Source organism: Oenanthe melanoleuca, chromosome 1A (genome assembly GCF_029582105.1).
Source record: "Oenanthe melanoleuca isolate GR-GAL-2019-014 chromosome 1A, OMel1.0, whole genome shotgun sequence".
Lineage (NCBI taxonomy): Eukaryota > Metazoa > Chordata > Aves > Passeriformes > Muscicapidae > Oenanthe > Oenanthe melanoleuca.
Genome location: NC_079334.1, coordinates 55,205,728 through 55,230,224, shown reverse-complemented (window position 1 = coordinate 55,230,224; position 24,497 = coordinate 55,205,728). Strand labels below are relative to the sequence as shown.

The 24,497-nt window shown below is 44.0% G+C and overlaps 1 protein-coding gene across 1 annotated transcript in view; it reads right to left on the bottom strand.

Annotated features, from left to right (window-relative positions):
- Nucleotides 1-24,497, bottom strand: part of CELSR1 (cadherin EGF LAG seven-pass G-type receptor 1) — a 160,859-nt gene that overhangs the window by 91,482 nt on the left and 44,880 nt on the right. Inside the window, exon 2 of the mRNA XM_056482024.1 lies at nucleotides 2,432-3,070. Coding sequence (XP_056337999.1) covers nucleotides 2,432-3,070 — 639 coding nt within the window. The remainder of the gene's footprint in view (nucleotides 1-2,431; nucleotides 3,071-24,497) is intronic.

Here is a 24,497-nt window from a genome sequence, read left to right as displayed (position 1 = left end):
TGAAACCAGCCTATGCTATTTACCCATCAAATAGATAGAAAATCTGGATTGCAGTAAACAATAAATTCCCATCCAAGCTGAAAACACAATATTATGATTAATAGATATAAACTGAACTTGCAAATGGATATGAATATATTTAAAGAAAGTATTAAAATCATAGGTAAAATAATAATACTTAAAGGAGATTGGGACAAAATTCAATAATGCATCTTCATGAAATATTTCTGGTAATAGATTACTTGTTGATAACACTTTCAACCTTGCTCTGTAAAGGGGATGAAAATCAACAAACTAATGGCCACCATATGTGAGTAGATGCTTGGGTTTGATAAACAAAACATGGTTATGCAACATGGAACCAAGAGGCATCAAAGTAACTTGAACAACCACAGGACAGATACTAAATTTCTACTGCACTCATCAGTAATAAAACAAAAACATTTAACAATATTGTATCAATTCTTGGGATCAGATATTCCAGAGCCCTCTTTATCATGTTTGGAAGTCTTTTTCCATGGCCAATCTGAATGTCATCAAACTGCCCTTCCAAAGAAGAAAGTGTTTTATTCGAGTGTAGTTAACTCTGAAACCTATAGACAGCAAAGCTATAAGCAGTGCTCACTCCTTAACTTCTGACCACTTTAATATCCTGGCAGCAGGACAGTTAATTTTTAACTCAACAACTATGCACTGAAAATAAACTTACAGATCAAATCTTTCTGTGTGTATGAATAATACTGAATATGTACTGTGTTTGTTCTGACTGCAGCATTAAGTATTAAACATGTTCATCAATTATTAATATAAGCTTATTATCTTTCATTTAAAAGTATATTTAGCCTTTTTTTTTCTGAAGATTTCTAGCAAGAGATTCTAAAAATGTGATGGAATGCATGTCATTCCAAAGCTAAGACACGGATGTATTAACTTCATTTTTATGCATATCTTTGGTTAATGGATCTTACTACTTCTAAGCATTCCTATTTACAGTACACTAGTATACAGACATTTTTAATGAAATCTATTTATCATAAAATCTGTTTTTTGATGCCCAATTCTGTGAGTATTGTGTATTTATGGATAATGGACTTCACTGCAGAAGTCATTCACGAGAAGCTTGGCAGGAAAGTAACGCCTCAACAAACACCAAATATCCCAACCATCTCACAGTTCTATTCAGGGTCTTTCCCACCAGGCAAATAATTTGTCTCCATCTTCTTAGAAAGGACCTGCTGCCCCAAGCCCTGCATAAATGGGAGGGAGCATCTCCTGTCCCCCATGCTGGTAAAAGCCCAGTTCCTTTGCTGCCATGTCCCTGCTCACTACTCCTGGCTCCTTCCACAGTCACATTTTTGATGGCAACCCTGAGGCAAAAGCCTGTGAAGGAAAACCTTTCCACCTGGAGGGCTGGATCCACATCAACCAGATTTATTTTTTTTTACACCATAATTTAAATAATTTATGTTTTCAAATTTTTATAGCTGCAGCAGTGAGAGGCAGTGTTGGGAACCAACCCCCTCTGCTTCACCCCTTGTTTGCAGGGGTCACAGCAGACATTGCTGAGCTGTCAGTGTAAATTACAGCTGGCAGCACGTCAGTGCAGAAACTTAAATGCATGTGCAATTCCAAATACATAAATAATCCCACTGACTCTGCTGAAGCACCAGCAAACATTCACCTAATATTCTTTCGTAACTTCTCAAGAGTATTTGAGAAGCAGCACTTTGATCTTTATTAGCTGTCAAGTCCATGATGAGGCAAAGCACGTTCCTCAGCAGGCTGTGGAGACAGGTCTGGAAGCAGCTATGTCCTTCTGGGGTTTTATCTGAACATTTACAAACCAGAGCTGACTTACAGTATTTCCCTAGAGTGTGTTATTGCAGCTTTTTGGGAACAACAATCCTAATGCTCTGTGCTGGGTGATGACCATGGGCTGGAGCTCCTACCAAAGCTGTGCACCCACACTATGGTGTTATTGCAGCTTTTTGGGAACAACAGTCCTAATGCTCTGTTCTGGGTGATGACCATGGGCTGGAGCTCCTACTGAGGCTGTGCCCTGGTGTATGAAGGGACCTGGAATGGATTTACATGCAAACCCATGAACCAGGAGATGCATCCCACCTTTTTCCTTCCAGACAGAAGAAATGTGTCTACATAAAGCATTCTGAGCAGAAATTCTTACAGTGCAAATCTCTTCAGCAGCTGACAGTCCCCCAGCATGACCTGGATCAAGGCTCCTAGCACTGTGCACACAGAGATATGGGACTGACCCTAAGTGACACCCACAAACCTCCTCCTGGCTAGAAGGCAGCGCCAGCAGCTTTTCTCCCTTTGACTAAGAATGCCAGCAATTTCAGCTGCACACAGAGCTGGCCTGGCCGACGGTGCAGCCCATACACGAGGGCTCAGAGCCAAGAGCGGCACGTACCAGTGTAGTCCTCGTGGCACTCGCAGGTGTAGCCGCCCTCCCGGCTGCGGCAGAGCCCGTGGCGGCCGCAGGGGTTGGAGTAGCACAGGTCGATCTCGGTCTCGCAGTAGTCGCCGGTGAAGCCGGGCGGGCAGCGGCAGCGCAGCCCGTTGATGGGGTGGATGGGCCGGAACAGAACCGTGTTGGAGCTGATGAACGGCGCCGAGCTGTCGAACTTGAGCACCGACACGCACTTCATGTAGTTCTCGCAGGGCTCGCGCAGGCAGATGTTGTCGTCGAAGGGCAGCACCCTCTGCGTGGAGATGGTGGTCAGCAGCGTCCTGTTGAGGTAGATCTGCTCCTGCAGGTCCTCCGAGGGGAAGAACTTGTTGCGGATGCCGCCGGGCAGCAAGGCCGAGAAGGTGACGTTGAGGATGTTGGAGCTGACGTCCGTGTCGTTCTGGATGTTGAAAACAAAGATGCCGTCCTTGGCCGTGGAGAGCACGGTGGCCACGCCCTCCACGAAGAGGGCCAGGAGCGGAGAGAGGAACCTCTCCTGGGACATGTTCTCCAGGCGCACGGTGATGCTGTTGGTGAGCATGTCGTCCGTGATGATGGTGACGCGCAGCGTGCACACCGCGGTGACGCTGTGAACGCCGTCTGAAGGGAGACAAAAGCACAGCCACGTCAGACAGCAGCCCTCACCAGGACAAGGAGGCTCCCACTGACTCCTGGAGGCGAGACTGACCTGCCAGGCAGTCGGCTCAGGGCCCCAGGATGAGAGGGAAATGTATCCATCCTCTGCAGGTACTACCATTGCCTTTTCTCAGGAAAACAAAATGAAATTTCTTAGAATTTTAGCTCTAAGCACCTGAGACATCTCAAAGAGGCCAGAACACCTGGAGAAGATCCCAGGCAAATAACTAGCAAGGTTAGTGTGGAAACAGTCTGAGGGCCCTACGGTGGCCAAGGGAAACCAAGAGGAAGGGCACTCTCAGGACAGTGACTGCTAGTCCACAGCTGGTGCTGGGAAGCTGTTGCTTTTCACAGCACAACTGAAGCTGGTTTAAATTTAGCACTCACTGTGTCATAATTATCTTCTTCAGATCTGATCCCAGTTTACAGAGCCAGAACTCTGGACAGACAGAGAGTTGTGACCAGAGCTTCAGATAAAGTCATCTAAGGAAACAAGTTTTCACATTTGAGTGCCGGAACTTCTTCATTTCTCACATGTAGCTTCTTAAAAATATTTCATGAATATTAGAAAAAAATGTAAATAAAATATGCCTGTAGCAAAAAGCAGACATTTAAAAATTCTTCCATTTTATCCTTCCTTTAAGGCATTTCTGATAATGCTGTGGCTGTTCTGCAATAAAACCTATAATTATAAAAATAAAGAACTAATACCTGACACTGGACTGAGAGATGCCACTGTATAATTTCAGTACACCCTGAGGCTTACAGTAGGGAAGGTACAAACTCTAGATTATTGTCATTATGAAAAATAATTATGACATAGTGAGTGCTAAATTTAATCCAACTTCAATGTAAGTGTGGAATGGGAAGTTGCATCATCACTGAAAATCAAATCACTTACTTTAAATCTGTCTCCTTGCTAACACTGGGGACTCATTAAAATACAAGATTGCATTACAGATAATATGGTTAGCATTAGAGCAGCATCTAGAAATCCCAGATGAGATCAAGAGTGGCTTCTGATAGGAAATGTTCCTTCTAAAAGATGTCATAGTGTAAACACACAACTTTAAATAGGCATGAGTTCATCTCATGAGAGAGATTAATTGGTTTGAGTGGCCAATATGAGGCCCAGAGTGGGGTTAAGAACTGAGCCCAGTTTCCTTAGGTCACAGCTCAGTGTCACAGCCTTGGTCTGAAGTGGTAATAATTACACAACTAACCTGCTATTAAGCCACAATTAAACCACAAGGTATGTGGAGAAATGGATTTTGAATCACATCAGTGGAAAATTGCATCAGGAACTGCATTTAAACCAATCAGTGTGAGATCAAAATTTTAATAACATAGACTGCTAAATGTCATTTTGCTAAGGCTTGTTATCTCAAAATGTAACTTGATGACCTACTATGGTGACTCAGAAATAGAAGAGAAAAAATTAGAATGATTTCTTTCCTACTTACTGTCACCACTTCATCTCAAGTGAGGTTTTGTTTTAAAAAGAAATGCATTGTTGGAAAACTTTTCTTCCAGTTTTATAGCAGCAATATAGTAAATCACAGCAGCATAATTAACAAATTGGCTTTTGACTCCCTCCTCTTATCAGGTTGTCTGTAAAAGCTCAGCTGTTGACTTTTTCCCCACTGAAGCAGCTTTTATGCAAATAGGAAAATCTCTTCCTCTGTGTGCTACTTTAACTACTGCCTGGCTAAAACCAATCAGCCAGGAGGGGTCATTGTCTGGAGTGATCTGTTTGACTTCTCCCAGGTAACAAGTGACAAGACAAGAGGAAATGGCCCCAGGTTGCTCCAGGGAAGACTTAGATTAAGTATGAGGAAGAATTTTTCTACCAAAAGGGTGCTCATTGGAACAGGCAGCCCAGGGAAGTGATAGAGTCACCATTCCTGGAGGTGTGTAAAAAGATGTGTAGATGTGGCCCTTAGGGTTAAATGGTGGGCTTGGCAAGGCTGGTTAATGGTTGGACTAGATCATCTTAAAAGTCCTTTCCAAAATAAACAATTCTATGATTCTATGTGCCCATCACAGAAGCTCACATAACAGCTTTCATTTTCTCCCAAGTTTACAAAAATCTTTATTTTCTCTCCTTCAGACTCATTCTAGGAATGTGTAGTCTCAGCTTCCATCAAGACCCAAAGCAACCTTTACAAATGATTGATAGCCAAAATCCTCATTGCAAACTCCTCCTACATGGTCTGTGGATTTCTGGCCAACAGACAATACAGGATACCAGTATTTTCATAAATTACATCCTCAGACAAGTGAACCCATGTCTATCATTTGCACAGCTCATTCCCCTGAAAGGCCAGAACAAACTATTCACTTTTTTTTTTTTTTCTAAAGCAATTGACATTTCCCTGTTTGTCCCATAGGGTGTCTGAACTATTTTGCTATTTGTTGCACAATATGCTACAGAGGTTCTCTCATGCCAGCCAGAATGCTGGACAATGGGTCCTTTTTTAAGAAAACACTATGATCTACAGCCCATGGTATGTATAGTAAGAAGACAAAATAAGATCCACTGTCTGACAATGCAGTAGAGCCTACAAACTGTCATAATCAATATCAACTGTCACAATATGCAAGAGCTTCCCAGCATTCACAACAGCTATTCTGACACAGTTAATAAATCACTGGGAAAAGCCTGGTGTCAGATACCACACAGCCTCCTTGTTCCATGGGCAGCACAAAAGAAAACTGGGCACAGACATATAGCTCCAAAATGAAGTTGTGTTTTAAAAGCCAGCTCAGCTTTGTGCAACCCTATTGCAGAGCATTAAAATTAAAAGAGAGTAGAAAAGGAGCAGAGCATGTGTATTATAGGCAACAAAAGAATGGCACAGCCATAGAGCTGGCTGGACAAGTGCCTCTTTCATATCACTAGTTAGGCTGAGAGCAGCATCACAGGATCTGATCATCTGTTCATTCAGAAACTCTAGGAAAGTTGAAACAATCCGTGGTTTTATGAGACCAAATTAGTATCTATTCTACTTTCAACAGACAGCATTCGCTTTGAGGCTGGGAACAAGTGCAATAAAGAAAATGGAATTTTTTGTCTTTTTTGGGAAATGACTTAAGCCCTAAATACCCAGTAATGTATGTGTTTTGAGATTTACAATCAAAATACTCCATGAATGTTAAAATGCTTCCTGCCAGAAATGCCAGAGAATTACCACTAGGAAATATTATTTTGTGGAGTGGCAATACTTCATGGCCTTCATGTTTGAGATGCCCACCATGTGTAGTTACCAATCTGCTAAAAAGGCTCAAACCATCTGAGTTTCCAAAGGTCTCATGATACAGCTACAAGAAGCCCCTATCATGATATGGCAGGTGCAGGATGGTTTCAGTCAGAGGTGTGAAACAACCTTCAAGATGCTCCACTAGAAATTTCTGGCTACACTTTACTCTTTGGAGCAGATCTTGGAACAGATGAGTGCACACACGTTCCCCAAGCTTAGCTGTCACCAGCTCTCACAGCCATCATGTGGGGGCTTCAGCAAACCAGCTGGATGCAGGAGTGCTCCTGAAGGAGCTCCAAACACTCAGATCATGCTGCAGATGGGATGTGCAGGCATCCTGCTAAAGTGATTTGAGCAGACAGCCTGGATCCTAGCAGCCCAAGTCACCCAGACAGCCTGAGGAAAGGGAAACACAGGATAGACCAAAGGGAAGAAAAAAGGATTCAACCAATCCTTTTGTTGGCTTGGCTCCTAAATCCCTGTACCAATGGCTTTTGTCACTTTGTCTTGAATTTCTCTTCCATAAAATAGGGATAATAGCACTTAACATGTACACTGTGAAGTAGTAGGTACAGATGATGAAATGCTGAGACACTGAGGTAATAAAAGCAATACAAATGTCATTAAGCAATCACAAAAGGTTCTTTCAAGAGCTGTTGCAGACAAGTTTTTAAAAAACAAGGTGGAAAGATTAAAATAAGACTCTTAATGTCTTACACACCCGTGAACAAACCAAGAGAATTCTGAACAGCCTGGTGCCTACACCAAAAATGCATTCATTACAGATGTGGCCCCTGCACACTGAAATTTTATTCTGGCAATATTATTCTATGTATAATTTCCACAAAATGCTCTCTAGAAGGTGGGAATCAAAGCAGACTGTTGTCTTTTGAGTCATTGTCATTGCTGAAGAGGAGACTTAACACTAGAATTACTCATCTTCATCCCTCATCAAATTAATGAAAAGACCTAATAGCAAACACATACCCTGATGCTTTACAAAGAAAAGAGAAGAAAGGCTGATGAAAGCCTAATGGTCTCTGAAATACATTAATAACTAGAAAATTGACTAAATAGGCATTGTTTCATTATTATCTTTACTTTACAACAAACCTTATCAAATCTGATACTTTAATCTCAGCTTTCTATCTTCTGGCAGTCTATAAACCAAAGAATTTTATTACCTAGAAATGTAAACACAGTGAAGTTTAACTGAAATGCATATTTGGCAATGGCAGCACCTGGCCAGGTCCTTTTGTTTCTTTTTTAAGTTTGCAGAAATAAAATAATTAACATTTTTTTAGCTTATTACATACAAATGTGTTAGTACCATTTTTAAAAGCTACATACTTTATACAAATACTTTAGCATCAGAACTTTCTTACACAAGATATACCAACCCAAACCCTTTCTAATTTTGCTTTATAACACATCTGGAAATAGCAGATACCAGTCTTTATGACAACCCTGCAAAATCCTTGGCTAGTGATCCACAGGTTCAAATAATGTCTTGCTCTTCCCAAATCACAAGAAGCAGCCGTGGCCTTGGAATGATCAGAGCTGCATCCCCATTGCTTCCAGCCATGTTTTTACATGTGGGAGATAACACCCACCCAGTCCAGCACTAGACCTGGGATTACTGATGAGGATGCTGTGCTTTTAGCGTGCTCTCCACTGCTTGGGTGGCAGTAGCACACCAGTAGCACCAGGTCACAGAAATGAATACTGCAGGCAATGCTTGGCTGTCTGAGCAGGGCTGGCACCCAAACCACACTTCCCACTGAGCAAACAGCAATAAAAAATCAGCAGATGTCAATAAAAGTGAGACAGAGTGGACAGCCCTGCACTGAGCTTTCACCTGCCAGTATTGCAGGGCTGGCTCCTTTCCTTGCATTGTGCTTCCACCACCATGGAAGCAGATTTAAAATGCACAAAATATCAGTGTGCTAATATCATCCCTCCCAAATTATTGCAAAGCTTCACTTCCATGAGTAGAAGTAAGAAGTCTATGATAAGATAAACTCCTTAAAACATCTTCTGTGATATGGAAAAGTTCGGGAGCTTATAATGCAAAGAACATATCCTGAAAGAAAATAAACTGCACAAAAAATGGCAGGTGGGAACCTAAGTAAAATTCCTTGCTGAAACACCAGGAAAACATGACCAGAAAGGAAAAGGAAAATGGGCATAATTTCAAATTTACAGATATCCCATCTCAGGGTTTCCCCAGTTAGCAAGCAGCCTCACTGAGGAAGTGTTTCAGGTTAGAAACTGTGTATGACCCCAGTTTTAGTGTCCCTCAGGGCACCCTGGAAAAGGAAGCAGGGGATGGTTGTGGTCTTAGCTTTCCAAAGGCAATGTCCACTGGCAAATACCCTCTCTATGTCCCTAAAGAGTCTCTGTTTTGTAGCAGGAGCAGCTCAAAGTGCAAAGGCTTCTTTTGCTAGAGAAAAGTGATCTTAAATGGTACAGTGACAGAAAAGTGACATCAATGAGAAATACACTCCATCACTTGCTTTATAAAAACATAAACACATTGTGTATAATGTCATATTATTTCTTAGACAGGCACTAGTGAATTCTGTCAAAGCCTCCCTTTCCCTGAATTGGAAGCACTGCTGATAAGCAATTCTGGCATTACATCAAGCTGGATGAAACTACACAGAGATGACCATCCTTGGCCACATGAAGCCTACATTATTGATTTTGTCCCTTTGTTTCAGGCTGCCAGTCAGCTCCCTGCATTTAGGAGCACTGACTGCCAACACAAGTTGTGAGCTTTGGAAACAATATATAAAAATAACTACCTATTATTCACACAATGCCAAAGGTTCATGTTGGAACCACTGCTCTGAAGAATGTCAAAGCCCAGGTCTGCTCCCAAGCCCATTACACCAACAGGGTGATTCCCATTGACTTCAGTGGGCTTCCTTCCCTGCCCAAATTTGGCCTGGAGCCTAATTCCCAGAGCCATTGCCAGTGCACTCACACAGAGCTTCACTCCCAACCCTGCAGCCCCAAACAAGAGCAGTCTGCCCAGGAAATGGCACGGGGTTAAAAATCAGAACAGCAAGGGCAGAAAGCAAAACATGAGGGATGAGCAGGGCAAGCATGTGGACACTACAAAAAGGTGGTAAGGGTTTTCCTAAAATGAGGTGCCTGAATCTGTACCTCAACATCTCTCAACTTCCAGGAATGATGAGCAGCTGCAGCCACCCTTCAGCAGATGCTCTGCTTTGAAAACATTGGCCAATGTTAACCAGCATCATTTGGAAGAAAGAAGGTTTGGAGCATTCACAGGAAGAGGGAAGACAAAGATGTGTCACCTGGTGTTATGGGGGTATTTTAGATTGCAGGGTGAGGTAAAACAGGAGGCAGCTGATGTGTATGCAAGCACCTTGGCACACCCAGTCCTGACTGGAAAGGAAAGACCTGGATAAGACCTATCTTTAGGGGAAAAGAAAGTATCTGGGGTTAACTACAGCAAGACTGGCAGAGTGATGGAAGACAAGCAATAGTCCACACTGGCAGAGTGGGTAACACTGTGTGACTGTGCCAGTGACCAGCTCTCCTTACACCAGCATTAACCACATTATCTCCAGCACCTTCCTGCAGCCACAGCAGCACCTCAGAGCACCCCAGGGTCTGTCCCAGGCCACCCAGGCCACGGGGTCTGCACCCAGGCCACGGCTGTGCCAGGCTGTGCCTTGTCACTCACTGTCCCACAGCAGCATCAGCCACATCCCCACTTGTGAGATGATGCAAGCAATGGAGCCCAACAAGGGTGCTCAGACATTCCAGGCAAAGACACTTCTTCTGCTCACCAGCTGCAGGCACTCTCAGTTTCAAGTCAGACCTTAATGTACTTCTTTTTGCAAAGAAGATGAATGTCTGGGACACCTGGGGAAAGTGGGCAGTGGCACCTGGGGCTCTCACCCCACAGTTCCTTTGCCAGCAGCCATAGCTGCACCAGCTAAATCAAAGAGCTAAAAATACCCAAACTGTGGGAGGATAAATTGTGCATAAAGCAACTGTGAATTCCCAACGTGCATAAGAGGAAAAAAACAAACCAATTTTGGCATCATTATCTTTAATGTAGCCTGTGCTGCTCAGGATTATTTACTTTGTACACAATACTGAAAAGAAAAAGAGCATATTCAGTCTGCAGCTTGAACAGGGGATTAAGAACAAATTTATGCCAACTGGATTGCTCAACATTGTACAAGATTGCTGTTCTGAAACCAGCACCTGCAAGCTGAGAATTTTGAAATGTTAATTGGGTTGATAACACTAGTCTGGGGGAATGTTTCCGGAGGGTAGGAGGTAAAGCAAGTTGGAATAAGCACTCTTGAATTCTAACTGCAGCAAGGCTGAAGAGACACCTAATTTCCTTGAACACCCTCCCACAGAATAATCACTGCTTGCTCTTCAGGTACCTGGTGCTCATGGGCTACAGCTTCTCTAGGGGATGAGATGCAGGCAGGGGATGCCGAGAGGGATGCAGGAACAGCAGGCTGAACAAGGAAACAAGTCCCTGTCCTGAGCAGAAAGCACAAGTAGAAGGGTTTTGGGAAGTATGATATGTGGGAAGATAGCATGAGCATGCTAACAACCTCTCCTTACAGACTGTTTAACCAAAAAGGAGATTTTCCTTCTATCTAAAATGCAAAGCAATTTTCCTTCTGGGATTTGCACACCTCCCTGTACCTCAGCTGGCTTTCCTTGGTGTCCTACCTTGGTAGGGTGCACAGGGAAGGAGCCCTGCACACTCTGGGCCATGCCAGCCCTTGGTACAGTGCAAGGGAAGGAGCCCTGCACACTCTGGGCCATGCCAGCCCTTGGTACAGTGCACAGGGAAGGAGCCCTGCACACTCTGGGCCATGCCAGCCCTTGGCAGGGTGCACAGGGAAGGAGCCCTGCACACTCTGGGCCATGCCAGCCCTTGGCAGGGTGCACAGGGAAGGAGCCCTGCACACTCTGGGCCATGCCAGCCCTTTGTACAGTGCAAGGGAAGGAGCCCTGCACACTCTGGGCCATGCCAGCCCTTGGTACAGTGCAAGGGAAGGAGCCCTGCACACTCTGGGCCATGCCAGCCCTTAGCAGGGTGCACAGGGAAGGAGCCCTGCACACTCTGGGCCATGCCAGTCCTTGGTACAGTGCACAACCTAGAAGCCCATCTCGCTCCTTCTCCACAGCCAGCTGCCAGCCACAATGCAGGATCCAGACTCCAGCTGAAGACAAGGATTTCCATTTAATGCTAATGTCCATGGAAATTGTGCATCTTTCAGGACTCATCTGACCTGTTCAGCTGAAAAACCCCACTCTTGATTGCTACACCAGATAAATTCATAGACTGACTTGCTGGGGGCTCCAGCAGCTCCCATAAAGCTTGATCTTGTTTCATACATAATCAAAACTATTGCCTAATTACTGCAATAATTTTCTCTGAACTTTGAAGGGAGAGGGGTTTAATATCATTCACATTTTCATTCTAATCAAGTGCAGAGCTAAATGTGGTTAGGCAGAAGACAGTTTCCCAGCAGACTGGCATGGCCTGCAGCCTCATCTCGCAGTGGTGGCTTGGGTGGGGCACTGCAGGGCAGGCAGAGACACCAGCCAGCACTGGGGTGCATGAAGCCCAGGCACAGGAGCACTGCTGTCCACTCACCCCACAGCCAAAGGGCTTTTCCTTGCTTCCTGGGCCTCCACCTCCCCCACTGTAACCAGAGGTACACAGGAGTCAAAAATCCATGAAAGCACAAACTGCAGTCACGGGATGCTCCAGCACTAAATCTCCATTCAGGCCATGGCCTTCAAGTAAATGGTGCATTTTGTACAGGACATAAGAGCAGTGTGGCTACCCAGAGATGCTCTTACATCACCCACCCCACTTCAAAAGGGACAGCCCTGTGTGGGGCTGTGCTGCTGGGGTACAGCCCATGGGTGCCCTAAAAGCCTCCATTCACAGCTACATCCCCTGCAAACACTTCTACTCACTGTGTCTGATTAAAGAAAGAACTTCCCCAAGCAAGCCACAGCTCTAGACAAATCTCTCTCTTTGCAGTTTCAAAGCAGGAATGAATGAAAACTGGATGGAAATGGATGTTTTGAGGATGGCAATGGTGAGGTTGGAAGAATTGGAGTGGGGACCTGGGAGTTTCAAAACTGGGAGCAGTGATAAGGAAATTGCTTCTCTGCCTCACTGTTTGTACCTGTACAAACATATTAATAACCTCAAAGGTATCCTTTCAAAACAGCATCAGCAAAATGAAATCCATCAGGTTTCTTTTTCTAAATGTCTCCATATTCCCATGTTGCTTTTGCCTGGAGATACACTCTGCTCCCTGCTGTGACCCTCAGTGAAATCATGGGGACACTTCCTGCTGGAGGGGTTCAGGTTTGCTATCTTGAGTGGAAAAAAAAAGAAGGGAACAATGAAAGAAAGAATACTTATATTTTTCTGATGTCATTTCTGTTTGCAGAAAAGCTTTCAAATCAGTTTTGTATCAACTGAAATTTATTGATAGCATAGGGTGATGCAGACTTGCCCAGCTCTCTGAAACACAAAAACCACCAGAAAAGTTCAGCTGTGGTAGCTCAACAGGTTGCTGACTGTGCTCATGTGCTGTGGAGGCCCAGCTTGGGGAAATCAGAGGGTTCTTAGGCATATGGGCACTTTATTTTTTTTTTTTGGTTTTCTGTGGTTTCTGTCATCCTAGGCCATTTGCACATTAATACAAGGTAAAACCAGAAGGTTATCTCTCTGGGACAGGGCAAGCAATAATGGCTAGGTGTCAGCTTCCACATGCACCAGGCACAGGAAAAGTAGGTTCAGCTGCTCCTTCTGCCCCAGGAGACTCAGACTCAAACATGAGGGACCCACATTACCAAGGCAACACTCTCAGGCTGCTTCAGTTCTCAAATTTTTTGATGGGAGCCATGACAGGGCATGAATGTCCCACTTGTAGCACACATGTCCAAAAAAAAAATAACTCTACCTGTTCTCCCTTTCCTCTCTCAAGCTCAATTAGTGTTTAAGAATTTTTAATAAGAAGTAGATAAAATTCAAGAGAAGAGATGGGGTCCATCACAACCCAGCCACTGGGATCTGACAAAAAATACACCCATCTCCCACAGTTGGAAAAATTTAGACTTTCAACTAGCTTAATTCCATTAAAAATCCCTAGAAAGAAAATATTCAACAAAATATCACATTTTCCTTCATTTTTAGTTTCAAAGGGAATAGATTTTCCTTTTCCTTACTAGATCTTCAGCTGACCAGTCTAGCTGGTCTTTTCTGTTAACCAAGGTCTGTTGACTTAAGCAGAGTAAGAAGCAAATAAGCAAATCAGAAACTTGAGGAAATAAATTTAGGCAAATAAGAAATGTAAATTAAAAAAAATTGCTAGCATCATATGATCAAAGAAGTAAGAGCACAAAGACAAACAGGTCAAACCACCCTTACCAAACTTGCACAGTTTTGGGAAAGCCAGGCACTGGGAATATTTAAAGGGAAAATGCTGAATGCTTTGTCCAAACTCTCCGTTGATAGGCAATCTACACAATCTTCTAAAAATGTCATGCAAAAACAACCCCCTTTTGATTAACAAACCATCACACATCACTGGCCACTGGCAGTGAGATCATGGTGGGCTTGGCTGCACGGTCAACTCAGATTATTCTTGGATCCCTGCCGTTAAAACTAGAATGCTGGACAAGAATCAAGAGACAAAGCACTTGTTTCCTGTTTCTGCAGTACTGAACTTGCAGTGGGTATTTTTCTCCCAAAACTTTTCCAAAGACAAAAGCAGCCTCCATACAAAATGTAGGGAATGCAGGAGCTGGGCTCCTATTGCTGCATCACCTCAGGAAGCTGATGCAGAGAAAGGGCAGGTCGAGTTCTGACAGAGGAAAGTGGGGAACACAGTGACTGAGAGCCACTGGTGAAACACAGAAACTACACTGATCCTCAGAAATGATACTGTAATCTCAAATGCCTATCTAAGGATTCCTATTCAGCTGAACTGTAGAAGTGAAGTCATAACGACATAATTCACTTCTTTAAGATTCAGATAAGATTTCCTGCCAGGCACTTTGTATGACACAGATCTGGAGCAAAATTTTGCATTCTAGGACTAATGTAAGACTATCCAACAAATTCCATAAGGCAAAGATTCTCTTTAAAGGAATTTACTATAATGGATAAACAGAGACAAGAATCTGTGCTCTGGATACATGCTTGACCTTAGCACAGCATCAGCAGGGCATCACCAGAGTGTGCCAGGCTGGGCTCTGCCAAGTCACATGTTTCTGGAGCAGGATGACTGTGTCTTCTGGGTGATGGTTCTTTCCTTCCTGTTCTGCCAAATTGGCAGAAAGACCAAGCAAGTTGTATTTGGTGACACCAGGGTTTTCAACAGCAAGGAGCCTTACCACAAGAGCATGGCAAGACCCAGCAGGCACGTGCCCACCACAAAGCAGGGCAGGATGGGACACCTGCATCATGGACAGCACAAAGTTTTTCCAGTTCACCATTTCCAGGCATCCCATTGAAGCTAATGCTCGCACCAGACCACTGGACATCTTAACATCTGTAGAAAAGCCTTCTCTTTCAACCCAAGAAGAATTTCCAGGTGTAGAAGAGGGCACACACAGTGAAAGCTGGATATAAGATGACCTTAATGGTGCCATGGAAGCAACACTTTTCAACTAGCATGGAATAAACTACCCAAGGAAGAAAAAAAAGTTTCATTGTACATTCAGTTTTCCCAGGGCTGTTTGTATATTCTACGAAACCTAAAGAATGTATGGATCTCCTTCATTATAGTACCAGTAGATTCCTATTAATATAATTAAAGGCACTGTTTTTCATTGTTTTAGTTATGTTTTATGGAAAAATATAAAATACTGAGCATTTGTAAAATATACTCCAAAACCATCACCATTGATGTTGAGCCCTAAAATGTAAATCACTCTGGTAAAACATTAAAATCTTCATTCTAGGAATCCCTACCCCTATAATCCCACTGATCTCAGCACAGCCTGGGTATCACAGGACTGCTGGACATGAAGCTTTCAGCCTGAGCTCTGAGACTCCTTTGGTACATCAAGAATGTGCAGCTTCCTGAGAAACCACTGAGTCACAAGGATGAAATTTCACCAAGCATTAGAGGTTCATCCTATTACCTTTCTATTAAATATACCAAACTCCTGTGTCCTCCATTTGTATGCATGCAATATGAGATAAATGTTATCCCTGAGACAATATAAATCCTTACTTTATTTCTAAAATATACTTTTTAAAATTTAGTAGTACACACTATGAAAAACACCTGTCTGTAAATCAGGATTTTTCCAGGCAAGGACCTTATCTGAATTCCTGCAGGATGCTTTATACTGTGGAGTCTCTTGCCAAGAGTTAAGACAATTGCTGAAGTTTAATTAGGAGAAAGCATTTGTGTTTCAGCGTTCAGAGCACACCTTTTCACCACCTGAGCTCTGAGGTCACCTGGACAAACAGTACCTGGACCATGCCTTTGAGTCCAGACATTCATTCTCTCTCTCCAGTTATAAAATTAGGCTTATGCCATGGCTCAACTTAATTACAAAGTTCTCAGAAGAAAAATGTATTTTAGCTATTTTTAAATTTCCTCAGTTTTCTAAAACCTCTTTAGCTCTCTTTACATTTAGTCTGATATTTCTCTATTTGGCAAGTGCTGAGAATCTTTTTGAAAAAACTTCCTAAATGCTGAAAAAATACTCAGTTTTAACAGTCATTGTACAGTAACCCCAAAAAGACCCCACATGGGAAGACTTGCTCCTTCTCTCCACAGGACCTACCAGAGACCCCCTTGTGCTTCCCAGCCTGCAGGAAACCTGCTGATCCCTGAGCTGGGTCCTAAGACAGCAAATCCTACCCTTAGTGGTGCACAGCACTGGCTGATAGAAGCACCAATTTCCCTGAATGTCTCACAGGTGGCTCGTGCAAAAGGGAACCAGAGCTTCAGTATCTGCATGGAAAGAGCTATTTCTGTCTGGATGTGACAGCTGTAATGGGGAGAAAGGCAAAGCAGCTGTAACCCAGATCAGGAGGCTCAGAGGGCTGCCAGTGTGCCCATGCACAGCTCCACACAGGCTGGTGTTAGTGGGAAGGACAGGAAAATTCACATAAACTGTGCCAGGCAAGGCATGGCTTCAGCACGCTCCAGGTCAGAGGGAGCACAGGCAGGAGCCTGGCTGGGGCACGTGGTGACCACAGTGATGCCCAGCTGTCACCCAGATGTCACTTCTCATGGCAGAAAACTCTGAGCAAGATGCACATGGAAGTGACAGGTGGCTGCAGTGTCTGGAGAAAGCACCAAGTGGAGAAACATTTCTACCAGAAATCTTCCAAAACTGTAGAATTTCCTGATCTCCAGCTCAGGCTGACTCCTGTGACTGCTAACAAGAAGTGCATGCACTCTTCCTCCACCACCCCTGGAAGAACAGAGAATTGTCCCAAAGAAGCTGGCTCTATTTTTTTTTTTTTTTTGTTTTCCTGTCTTCCCAGTAAAAACAAACTGCTGCATTTGTAGCTACAAGGACATGGAAGTAGAAAAGGACAGCTCACATGGGTGTTCTATTCTGAGCAGTGATGCAGAAGCAAACCCCAACACTGCATTTCATGGTGGAAAACTGTTCATGGGCATGAAGCCCATGGGTTAAGGTGGGTTTGGCCAGACTCAAGCTTTCCTGAATTCTAACTTCATTATAGTAAAATTTAAAAGTGCTTCCCCAGTTGAAAAACATATCTTTTACTTTGGTTCCCTTAAAAAAAGAGAATAATATTCTAATTAAGGATGGATGTAAAACTAAAAGCAAAAAAAAAACATTAAAATTTTAGAATGGATAGATTCATAATTAAAAGAAAAAAAAAACTAAAACATGAAAATTTCAAAGAATGTTCAAGCTCAAAATAAGATATTCTAGCCCTGAAAAACAATTGCCAATTTGTCTTTGTGTCCTTTTCAGAGACCTGTTTGGCAAGAGGACGTTTCATAGCCTCCCCATACGGAAATCCAGTGCCACGCTCTCGCTTCAGGACTGCTGCCGGCTCCTTGTTCAGTGGATAAACCCTCTCACATCTGCCTTTGAAAGAGCCTCTTGTGAACAGGAAGCTGTGCTGTGACACCAGGCTCCTGTGCTCTTTAAAACAGCTCAAGCTCTGTAAATGACCCCTCTCAGCTTGCTTTCTCAGTTGGCTCAAGACATCTCCTACATGTTGTTTCTCCAGCAGTAACCTGAGGCTTCAGGAAATGCTGTAACAGGTGGTCCAAGTCAAGCCAGCACCCAGAAAAAGGAAACATCTTAATATCACCTACCTAAGGCACCTTTTTGTCTTTAGATGTTTACACTCATAATCAGAATTTTGGAGTTTTTGTAGAGGTCCATGACTCATATCCTGACACTGCTTGTGGCCAATAGATATGATATTACAATTTCTTAAAATACAGCACCATTTAACATCTGCTGTGTTTTACTGACTGAGCCATCTGGAAAGCACAGGATACTCTGGAAATGATGGAAGCACAGAGAGGCTCCTTAGGTCTCTGAGTGCATCTTGTACCTCTCTTTCACAATTGCTTTTATTTGCCAACCAAGTCACAGTATTTCTTTTTTAATTATTTAAAGTTCTGAGCTCACTTGGTGCATGCTGTGCATTGCTGTGCAAGGCATGGGATTTGAATAATTATACTGTCCTAGAAAATATCAAACCAAAATCCCAAGGCACCAGCAGAAGCTGAGAAATGTCAAAAGAAAGAATGTGGCAACAACAAGGTCATATGAGCATGAAACAGATTATTTCTCTATTATCACTTACCACTGTAAAATAAATTGGGTGCTTCCCTCTCCTCTTTTCAAGCACAGAGTAACACAGCAGCACTGAGCTCAAAACAGTCTCTACCCAAAGCAGCAAAGTAACTGCTTTGCCCTGGAACACCTTTGGTGTACTGGAGTTATTTCAGGTTTGCACACAGGCACCAGGAGGCAGAATCTGGCCAAATCACTTTGAAAAGACCGAACTGCTTGAGATAAAGACCTGAGAATCCACCTCTTAATACACCATTGCTCTAATTTCTCTTCTTAAAGCATTTGCACCAGTAATCAGAGGTGATCACTGAGCTCCATCTTGCACCTTTAATTAAAGCCTGTTTCTGAAAGCCCTGTCTAGAGAGACTAATCCCTCTCTACTCAGCTGCTAGACTTGCACAGCAGGGCAAAGAGGCAGATACATGTTTGAGGAGGTGAACAGGTCCCAATTTGACACCCCAAAATGTCACAAAACATCTACTGATATTCAAGCCAGCTATTTCAAATGCAAATTGCCAAGAGTCAGTAAAGAAGTGGGCAGAGAAGCACATGCAGGGGAAAACCATGACTGAAGACATGAAAACTAATCATTCAAGGGTAACTACATATTAGTTTTTGTTTGGTTCTAGCAGTGTGGCCCAGGTCCTGTCAGCCCTTGCCTGAAGCTGTGCCTCTGTTGGAGCAGATGCAGAGAGGCTGCAAAGAAAACTGGGAAATCCCTCCCTCAGAGCTCAGAGGAGATGGGAAAGAAAGGAGAGCTGTCACACCAACAAAAGCAAATGTAGTCCTCAAAGCAGTGGTGTGGTGGCTCACAGGATCCTCAGGAGCTAAGGAATAACATCAGAGAGCCACCATGCTGCTGTAGGCATGGCTTATCCACCTCGGTAAGGTCACTTCAGCCTTTACTTGTCATACATTGCCACTCACCCTCTGCTCTGTCAGCACAGCAGGGCTCCACCTCCCAGCATCAGGTTTACCCTACAATTCATTCCTCTCAGTGCCAGTCCCCTTTTCCACCTCCCAGAGTGACCACAACGTCCTCCCCCTGTTTCTCACTCTAAACTTCTCTCTTGTGGAGCAGCAGTGGGAAGCTGCCCTCCTGTGCTGGCAGGTGACAGCAGGTGCCAGTGCAGCCACTGATGCCTTCTCCACAGCTTAATGTGGAAAAGGGAAGGGCCCAAATGAAAAACAGGTGCAAATGTACAGAGACAAATGGCCTTGCCCTTCCACCATCCCTCCCCCTGACTGAGCCTGGCAAACTTTTACCATCTCTTTCTTCAGCCCCAAGGGCTGCCTGCTCCGTGCTCATACACCTGGCTCTGGGTCTCAGCAGGCTGCTAAAATGCAAGGAGGTAACAGTAACAAAGCAAAGGTATCTCTTGCAGAAAAGGATTTATGGTCCCGGGGCATATGTTTGTGTAGAATTTACTGTGTGGGCTTAGAGACTGCTCAGACTGACTGAGCCACAGCTCCTGCAGAGACCAGTGCATGGAAGGAGACACCAGTAACCCAAAACTCACTCTCAGGAAGCAAGCGTGAGCCAAAGCATGAGACAGAGAGATGACCTAAGTGACCCTGACTGGTATTTCACAGTGAAGAGCCAAACCCCATAGTCTGTAACAAAGAGAATGGGATGTGATGTTACCTTCTGGGAGTTTAGGATGGGATTAATGCAATAAACATATGGAGGGTGGATCAGCTCAAGAATACCGGGGAATTTTCTGAGTTAGTATTTTCAAGTGAAAACTAATGAGAAGGGCAGCTGGGAAGTCAGTGCTTAATAGGATCATGTTAGAAATGTGCAACTAGAAAAGCCAAAAGGAGGCTCCTCTGCAGCTGCTCTGGTACCCACTGCTCTCAGCAGAGATGGCACAGCAGCCAAGGGATGCAGCAGTGCCACAGAAATGGAGCTGCAGGGGCAGGGCTCATGGGTGCCTTCTTCAATGAAAGGTTAGTACTAAGATTAAATGGTCTTAAGCAAAGAGGGTGCTAACCTCCCTGTGTTCACAACTGACAGTTCAGAAGAGCTTCAAGATAAGTGCAAAACACCAGAGGAAGCACTTGGCTCAGAGGTCTCAGTACAGGCTCCAGAATGGAGTGTAAAAAAAAAATATAATAGTTCTTCTTACTCCTTAAATAGACATCCTCACTCCTCAATTGTACACCACAATATACATTACAAGAAGCCAAGCCACACATGGCACACTGATGGCTGTTGTTTGCCCCCACTGCTGACAGGCCCCCAGTGTGTAAACATCTTCCTAACACAGACATACGTCTCAGGTCTGTGTAATCTGGGTTTTCTGCAAGCCTGGGGAAATGCCTGAATATGTTACTCTGCAGAGTCAATTCTGCTCCTTTTTATGGCATAAAGAAACCCTGAAAAGTCAAAATACTAATTCAAAAAGGGAAATACATGTGTTTGGTGACAGCTACATTGATGTGCACACACACAATGTAGAGGGTATGGGAAAGAAGTGAGCTATGCAAAAATGTTAATAAATGATGCAATTCGTGACCTAGGCAACACCACCAAACAGAGAACAATGATTCTTGGACTAGCAGTGGGGAGAGAGAATGGAGGCAGAGGGGTGGGTATGCAATGCTAGATGCTGCTAACAAAAACCCATGACAGTGAAGAAAATGAGGAGGGAAAACATTATGGGAGTGAATAAATGAGACAAACCCCAAAGCAGCTCTAAGAGGAAACCAAAGCTGGACATCAAGAACAGACCACAGCACAATATAAACTTGCCTGGCTTTTCACACCTTGTAAAGAGGTAGGGAACTTAACACACTATGCATTTCCACACATGCTAGATTCTGCTAGCAGATCTACAGAACAGCTCTGTGATACAGAAAGAGTAGAATTTAACTGAAAGAAAAAAAAACTTGAGAGGACTTAAGAATTAAAGGAACAACTAGCTGGTAATGCAACATGTGGCAGTTTAGTGCTAGTAATGAACAAATACAGCAGTCAGCATAGTTAAAATTGATTGGCCAAATACAAGTAAATTGTTAATTCTAGCAATGCTTCCATCTGCAGGATTCAGACATGACAGAAGGCAACTTAACCCAACATGAACTTCACTGGCTGCACTTTCCTTAATATAGACTAATTACTGATAAAAATAATACATGATAAAAGTGGAATATTCAGAGTGCTTTTACTAGAATCACAGAAGTAATTTCCAGTCCACCTGGACTTGAGAGATGGTCACAGAGTGCTGAGTTCACAGCTGCAGCCTGAGCCAATCTGACTGGGAGCACTGCACTGACTTTAACTCTCCCCCCTGCCTCTCCTTCGATTCCTCTCTCCCCGCTGCAGGCTGCAGTGCCCCCGGCTCTCCATGAAGCCACCCAGAGAAAGGAGAAGGCACTCTCACATTTCCAGCCGGGCTGGGGTGTTTCCCAGCCCAGCCAAGCCTGCCTGCAGCCAGGGCTGCTCATCCTCGGCAGCTCCCCCGCCCCGGCCCCTCCAGGACCAGTTTGTTCAGCTCAATTAAACAGCCTCTTGTCAGAGTGCCCTGGGAAAGGATGAGCTTTCCTTCCACTGAATGACAGACGTGGAAGCTCCTGTATTATGTTCAGGCTGATTTCAGAAGGACATATGCCTCTATTCAGCCTGGTGACACCTTGACAGGCACCAAAAGATGTTGGGGGATTTTACAAGCATGAAATACTTGGTTTCTCTTCTTGATACCTTTGTTACAAAAAGTTACTAAGGGGTTTGTAAAAATGACTCCAGAAATACCAGAACTTCTAGTTAATCTATTCACATACTGATAAAAGTAATAATAGTTTTGTTTTTTTGTTTTTTTTGGTTTTTTTTTTTTTTTTTTTTTTTTTTTTTTTTTAGTATTTACAGTACTTCTGAATCTACTCTAAGGCCTCCTCTTGAGCCACCTGATAATATTCAGGTTTTAAGCTCCACCTCACCAATAAAGGGTATTTTAAAATTATTCAAAATCAAATCCCAGTCATCCAGAAGGCTCCATCTGACAAGCACCTCATGCTTGGCAAATACTGTGCTGTAATCTCCTGCTGCAGCACAGCAGCTCTGTCCTCATCTACTGTCCTAAACCATGAGAAATCTTCTTCCATCCTCCCCCACCTAACATGCTCAGGAGCCTGTTCCTCTTGACACTATTGCCCCAGAGGAAAAAAATTACAAACACGGGCTTACTAGCTAGAAATGGTTTAAGTGTATCCTCCTCCTTGCAGAGCTGAGAGTGAGGAGCTGAAAGGTGATGTGCGTGAGAGTTCCTTTGATAAGAGGCCAAGAAGTGACATGAACAAGATAATCAGGCCTTCAAACCAGACATGCACATCTGGGACAGCTATCTCCAGCTTCCATCTGACAAGAGAATAATCCTGCTAATAGAAGTCTTTCACACCAGGCTGAGTGCCCCTGCAGAAGAAAAAATTAAATTAGTTTAATTTAGCTTCTCTCTGGCTCTTTCTGGTGTCTGAAACACTGACTCATGCCATGCAAGAAGGGATGGGATTTTGCTACAAGGGGTTTTGCCATGGGTAAATTAAATCCCAGTTTGGTCACTTAGGGACCTCTTGCACTAAAACTCCAACTATAGCAATTTTTAGTGCAAAGAAAGTAGCCTCTCAGACACAGTTGTGGAACTGCACATGAACCACCCAAAAAGCCAAGCCCTGCACACTGATCTCCAGCCTCCCATGGTGAGGGAGAGCAGGGCTGTCCCCTACCATGCAGGGCAGGTGTTCTCAGCACCCTGTGTGGTGCAGGATAACCACACACAGAGGATACCAGCAAGGCATGGCACAACAGCTCTGTGTCCAGCAAAGGGAGTGTCCAGCTGGGCCCCTCACCATGCATGGTGGCTCTGAGGAGTGGTGAGCTGTCTGACACACAGCAGAGCATATGGAACATGTGGCCCCAGCTCACACTAGCAGGGAAAGGAGGGATCAGGCTCCAGAGCAGACTGGGTCGGTCGGGAAATGCGCTAACTCTGAAAGAATGAGCAGCTCAACTCCTGGTGGTTGATGTCAGCTGCTTCTGACTTCTCTTGCCTCAGGTGAGTTGATTCATGTGTTTTATAGACATGAAGTATGAAGTATGAAAGATGCTATTGTTCCTTGAAGATCCCCACAGGATGCAGCTTCCACTCTGTTTGGTCCTGGTTTTGTCTCCTTACCAATAGCGCCGAACCACAACCACACAACCCAATACTGCCAGTTTTTGAGAAGATTGGGTTGAGGTCATTCCTTGATTTACCCTTATTTTCCTTCTCCTGAATCCAACTAACCACACCTCTGAGCACACAAGATCATGGGCAAAAAGCTGAATGCAGACCAGGCTTCTGCTTTCATCCCTGATCTGGTTCTCCTTGCTCCCCGCTTTGTTTTTCTCACCAGTCTGGGGTGGGTAATGAAGACAGAATATGCGTTTTGCCTCCAGCAAAAGTTTTTTTAGTTCAGATCAGCTGCCTCTGACTGGAGTAAATAATTCTGGTTCAAGAATGAGATGCAAAGCATAGCAAATTGAAATAAGAAAAACCTGATGGTAAATTTACTGGCTGCTTCAATAACAGACTCTACCCTGACCCTTTGTTGCCTGCAGCAGCTCTGGTGCTTGACATTCTGCTGCTCTCCCACAAAGAGCAAGACCATACATGCACCTACAGCTGCTCCAGAGGTTGATTTGGGGCTGAGACACACAAATGCCTGTGCTGCTGGAGACAGCCAGAGTCCTCCACACCGACCCAGGGAAGGTGACAGCCCTGCAGGAGGTCTGGCAGGACACTTTGTGCCAGGCTGGGACACCCTGCCGAGCACACACGGCAGCTGAAACCAAGGTGCACTGCAGCCTCATGGGAGGAAAGCCAGAATTTGGATGAAACCCATTAATACCAGCCTAGCAATTAACAACCCACAGCTCTCAGTACAAGAAAATCAACTACTGCACCATTTGAAGTGTAGCACATGTACATACATGAAAATACTCAAAGGGAGCTTCAAAAGATATGCTGGGGCGAGAAAGAGGAGGAGGAGCTGGAGGGGCTGAGTGCTGCCCAGAATAGGAGCCTACAGCAGTTTTGTCTCACTGCTATTTCCAGTTGCCTTTCATAAACCATGTTTGGGAAAAAAAGCCTCCATAAATGTCAACAATTGCAGTTTGTTAGATGGTCCATGACCTATTTGTAAACCAACTAAATTTCTTAATTATATTTGCCTTTCGATGGTAAGAACCACACAAAAAATTGGTAGCTTTTGTGAAGCTACAGGAGAGCAAATTACCAGCTTCC